At 64.0% G+C, this 5,123-nt stretch overlaps 1 protein-coding gene across 1 annotated transcript in view; it reads left to right on the top strand.

Moving 5' to 3' along the window:
- Nucleotides 1–5,103, top strand: part of LOC103616960 (platelet-activating factor receptor) — a 32,214-nt gene extending 27,111 nt beyond the window's left edge. Inside the window, exons 3-4 of the mRNA XM_017736146.1 lie at nt 1–87; nt 3,395–5,103. Of these exons, the coding sequence (XP_017591635.1) occupies nt 85–87; nt 3,395–4,408 (1,017 nt within the window). The 5' untranslated portion in view covers nt 1–84 and the 3' untranslated portion in view covers nt 4,409–5,103. The remainder of the gene's footprint in view (nt 88–3,394) is intronic.
- The last annotated feature ends 20 nt before the right edge of the window (nt 5,104–5,123 follow it).

The raw sequence follows: 5,123 nt of genomic DNA, 5'->3' as shown, positions 1-5,123 counted from the left end.
CTCCGTGTCCTGCTTGGGCTCTTCTTCTTCCTCACGGGCGCGCTGAAGGTGTCGGACTGGCTCTCGGCCGACCTGCACCGGCACATGGTGAGCGAGGCCGCGGGCTGGGTGGGCTCGGGGGCCGCAGGGCCGAGCCGGGGGGAATGAGCAGGTTGGGGGCAGCGGTGCAAAGGGCACTTTGGCGTGCAGGGTTGAGCTCCGGGGGAAAGGAACAGGTTGGGGGTGCAGGGTTGAGGCCCTCGGGGTGCAGAGTTGAGCTCCGGGGGAAAGGAACAGGTTGGGGTGCAGGGTTGAGGCCCTCGGGGTGCAGGGTTGAGCTCCGGGGGAAACGTGCAGGGCTGACCCTGATGTGGTGCGGGGCTGAGCCTTGAGTGAGAATGAGCAGGTTGAGGGTACAGGAGTTCAGGGTAGAGCACTTTGGGGTAGGGGGCTGAGCCCTTACTTGTAACTCAGCCAGAGTCCCTTGGAACGCAGGGCTGATCCCCCTGAGGGGGAATGGGCAGGTTGGGATGTTGGGCTGCAGGGCCAAGCACTTTAGGGTGCAGGGCTGATCTTCTTGGGGTGTGGGGTTGAGTTATTTAGGGTGCAGAGCTGATCCCCCTGACAGGGCAGGGCAGAGCAGACCCACTGGAGGGGCTGTATTCCCCCAGCCCCAGGCTCAAGGCTGCCTTGCTCCCATCCCACCCTTCTCAGGCGTCGGAGTTTGTGCGCTTCGCCAAAGTGTTTCCCCTGAAGGAGTTGGGGTTTGTGCCAGAGCCAGGCGGGTACCTGGCAGCCGTGGGCTGGGTGGAGGTGACGGCCGGGCTGCTACTGGCATTTGGGCCCCAGCTGCTGCAGGAGATCAGCAACTTCATCCTCAGCGTCGTCATGATTGGTGAGAGCCGGCAGCGCCCACTGCCCTTTGTGGTGTCTTGGGACACCCTCAGCCAGGGACCCCCATTCCCACTCTCTGCTCCCTGCCCAGGTGCCATCTACACGCTGCTGGCACTGCGGGAGCCACTGGCCATGTGTGCCCCAGCCACCCTCTGCCTCGGCCTCCTCCTGCTGCTCAACATCCGTGGGTACCCGGCCACCCCTCGGCCCAAGTTCGAGTGACCAGAGGTGGGAAGGACAGACGGCTCGGCCGGTGAGAAGCAATGCCTTTATGGTATTTTCAGGGACGGCATTGCATCCTACAGGGTAACTTGCTGCTGAGACACAGTGTGTCCTCTACTGCCTCTGCCAGTGAGTCTGGTGCTGGTTCTCCCCACACTGCGGGACCTGGGCCAGTGCTGTGGGATGGTGGCCATGGCACCACTGTGGCACTGCTGTGGCGCTGCTCCGGCAGCTCTGTTGCTAAACGCGCAGAAGTTGTCCAGCTCTTCCCAGTGTTTGGCCACCCTGAGCAGGGACTGGCTCTGCTCTCTCGGGGGCTTTCAAATTTTGGAATAAAACCTCTTGTTTTTCACGTTTTGCCTCCCTGTTTATGTCTGCCTCCCCCCCACACTAAGGCTCAGGGGCTAAGGGGATGTCCTGGGGCTGGAGGAGCCGGTCCCTGGGGACAGTGCCTGGAGACAAGGCCTGGGGACCTGTGGGAGCTGGCACGGGAGCTGGCACAGAGGCAGATGGACAGCGGGGAGAGGCCATCTGGGGTGGGATCCCTCGGGCACCCACAGCCGCCCAGCGATGTGCCAGCGCCTTGCTGCACATCCAGGGAGTGACAGGAGTGAGTGCCCAGGCAGGCATGTGCTTTTTGTGGATCTTGCTCCCACAGGGAGCCACCCTCTGCCACCCCAGATGGGCACAGCACACACAGGATGAACCACAGTTCATCTGAACCCGGTGCATCTCCTGGCAAGGGGGCTGGGATAGCTGTGTGGGGAGTCTGGCTGTTGGGATGAGCAAGGGGTGTAAGACACCCCTGTACCCCCGGTGGGACCTGAATTACCTTGGGGTGACGTCTTTAGTGTCCTAAAGGAACACACAAATTGCAGGGCCACACAAAGCAGCAAGTCAGATGCTCACAGAGTTTGGGCCTGTAGGGCTGCTTCCCCTAAAACCAGCTTTGAAGCCAACAAAAGCACAAATAGCCAGAAGGAGGCAGATTCCTGCTTTGATGCCTTTGGGGCATCCCTCTTCTCCCCAGCTGCCGGGTGCAGAAACTTGACCCTCTGCTGCTTTCATCCAGGCGTGGGTGGGAAAAGGGGCCTGGGAAACGGTATTAGATGTGGCTGGGGGCACGCGGGGGGGTCAGCCAGGCCAGTACCAGCCACCCCTACATGTGCCCAGCCCCGTCAGCCGGCGCAGGGGATCTTAGGGTGGCTCCAGCAGGGAATCCCCCATTACATACACACACAGGTGCTCTCCCCACTCCAGCTGCTGTCCCACAGGCACTAAGACACAGGGGGGCTTGGGATGGTGGGTGGGCGTCAGGCAGCCCCTGCCTCCCCCAGCACTTAAAACCATCCCCAGCCTGGCTGGATCAGAGTGAGGAGCAGCCAGAGGGGACACAGCCGCTCCTGCCCGACCCGGCAAGGTAAGTAACAATCATGGTGTGGGCGAGATGGAGCATTCACTGTGCTAACGATGGGGAAGGAGGAGGAAAAGGGGACCACTGAGGGATCCAGAGGCTCCTTTGGGGTCCAAATGAGGTTCCCCAGGCTCAGCAGCTTGTGCTCTCCTTGCCTCAACCTGGGGCTGGCTGCTGTGTGTGCCGAATCCAGCCCTGCTATGCTGGAAAACACCGGCTGGTGACTCAGTGCCTTCGTTGGCGAGGTGTGGGCAGGCAGTGATGGGAGGTGAAATAACTGCAGCCCTGGATACAGCCACTGCAGCACAACGTGGTTTTCCATGGCCAGGACCAGAGGCAAACCTGCCTGTGCAGGACTGGGGGGCAGGGGGGGATGCTGGCCCCGTGCTTATACCCCCTGTCCATACCTGGGTCTCTCCATTCTGGAGCTCGCTGAGCCAGTGGGTGACTTCCCCATGCCTGGCTCCGTGGGGAGTTTGGGGTGCTGGGGGAGGGCTGGGGTGGGTGGCCCCACAGGCACACGCTGCGTGGGAGGTGTTAAGCCCCGCAGCTGCTGACTGGAGCCAGTGCGGCACCTCCGGGTGCCTCCAGCCGCAGTTCTGTCCCTTGGCTGTGCTGCAGCTGTGCCTGCTGCTCCCTGGGAACTCTAGCTGGGCTGTTGACAGTGGCCTCTGGGCTCCCTTTTGGCGTGGGGGGACATAGCTGGGGTCTCCTCATCTTCTGTGGAACCTGAGCCATTCCAGCAGATGATGGCATCCCTGCGGGGCTCTACCTCCAGTGCCCAGCAGCTACCACAGGTGCCAGCCAGAGAGGTTGTCCTGTCCAGGTGAACCTCCTTCCTCTGTCCCCGAGGGCTGTGCCACTGAGTGTTCCCCATCTTTGCAGGAGCCCGGGATGAACAGCTCGGTGCCGGGACTGCTGCCGGTGGAACACCCTGGCGAGTGCGTGCCCAGCAACCCGGTGCAGTTCATGCTGGTGCCTGTTGTCTACTGCCTGGTGCTGTGTGTGGGGCTGCCAGGCAACCTGGTGGCATTGCTGGTCTTCCTGCAGAGTGTCAAGGTGAGGAAGGCCATCCGCATCTACCTCATCAACCTCACGCTGGCCGACATCCTCTTCAACCTCACCCTGCCCCTCTGGATCCACTACTACCTGGCTGGGGGGGACTGGCTACTCTCGGAGGCTGCCTGTCGCCTGGCCGGGGCCGCCTACTACCTGGCAACCTACAGTGCCATCACCTTCATGGCGCTCATCAGCTTAAACCGGTTCTGCGCGGTGCGGGCGGCACGGCGGGCACTGCCGCTGACGGGGCCCCGAGGCGCCACGCTGGCCTGTGCCCTGGCCTGGCTGCTGGGACTGGGCTGTGCTGTGCCCACCCTGGCCACTCACCAGACCTTCCCCACCCGTGCTGGGACCACTGCCTGCTTTGAGCAGCACGGGCGGCAGCGGGGCTATGCCTACGCCATGGTGGGCTTCTTCTCCGCCACCTTCCTGGTGGTGCTGGGCACCTACGCCTCCATCGCCCGGGCACTCTCGGTGCCCGCCGCAGCCTCACCAGGCTCCCACAGGCAGCAGGCCCGTGCCATGGTGCTGGGGATGCTGCTGATCTTTGTGGTCTGTGTGGCCCCCTACCACCTGACGCTGGCCCCCTGGGTGGGCAGCCGGCCCCCCGCACCACTCTGCGGGCCCCCCGACACCCTGGATGTGCTGCACACACTGAGTGTGGCCCTGCTCAGCCTCAACAGCTGCCTGGACCCCCTCATCTACTGCTTCTCCATCCGGCGCTTCCGCGCTGACCTGGGACGGACCCTGCGCAACATCGGCCGGTGCTTCCCGCTGCCCCCGCCGGCCCCCCCCGGGGCAGCGCCTGGCGCCCGAGCTTCCTCCTTCACCTCCTCGTAGCAGGGTGGGCACCAGGGTCCTGCCCCCGGCTGCTCCGGTGCCACAGTCCCGGTGGGATGTGGTACCTGTTGCCAGGTGAGGGATCGGGAGCAGCGTGGGGGGAGCTCTGGCTTCGTGCACCCCCCTCCTCCCGCCCTGCTCTGCTCTCTGTGCATTCCCACGCGCCCACAGTTCCTGCTCAAGCACAGATCCTGCCCCCCGCATTGCAGGCACTGGGAGGGCGTCACTGGCACTGGGACAGCGTCATTGGCACTGGGAGAGCGGCACTGGCACTGGGAGAGGGACTCGCCCAGCAGTGGGAGCTGAGCCATAGTGGAGTGTGGGAAGAGGATGGAGAGGGATGCTCGGCAGTTGCTGTCGTCTCCCGGGGGTCTCCATCCTGCATGCATGACCAAAGACGCCCACGGCATGAGTTGGGCTGCCCAGGGGGCTGTTCGAGGCCCCATGGCCACTCCTGTCCTGCAGTGTCCCCAAGCCTCATGCCGGCACCCCTCCTGCTCTCGGCCAGGATTAAAAATGAATGAGCCAAAGGCTTCCCCGGTCTCTTCGCTGGTGGGTGCCTGTGCCCCTCACCAAGCAGTTCCTGCGCCCCGGGGACGGCTGGATATGGGGCAGCCCCGGTCCCCGCAGCCCTGGCTCCCAGCCCAGCCCCGCTCCTGAGGCAGAACCCTGCCCCAGGGCGGCTCTTGCACCGGGGGCTGGCCGCGCCGCGCCC

Source organism: Corvus brachyrhynchos, unplaced genomic scaffold (genome assembly GCF_000691975.1).
Source record: "Corvus brachyrhynchos isolate BGI_N302 unplaced genomic scaffold, ASM69197v1 scaffold65, whole genome shotgun sequence".
NCBI lineage: Eukaryota > Metazoa > Chordata > Aves > Passeriformes > Corvidae > Corvus > Corvus brachyrhynchos.
The sequence above is the reverse complement of the archived record's forward strand: the minus strand, read 5'-3'. Positions and strand labels throughout refer to the sequence as shown.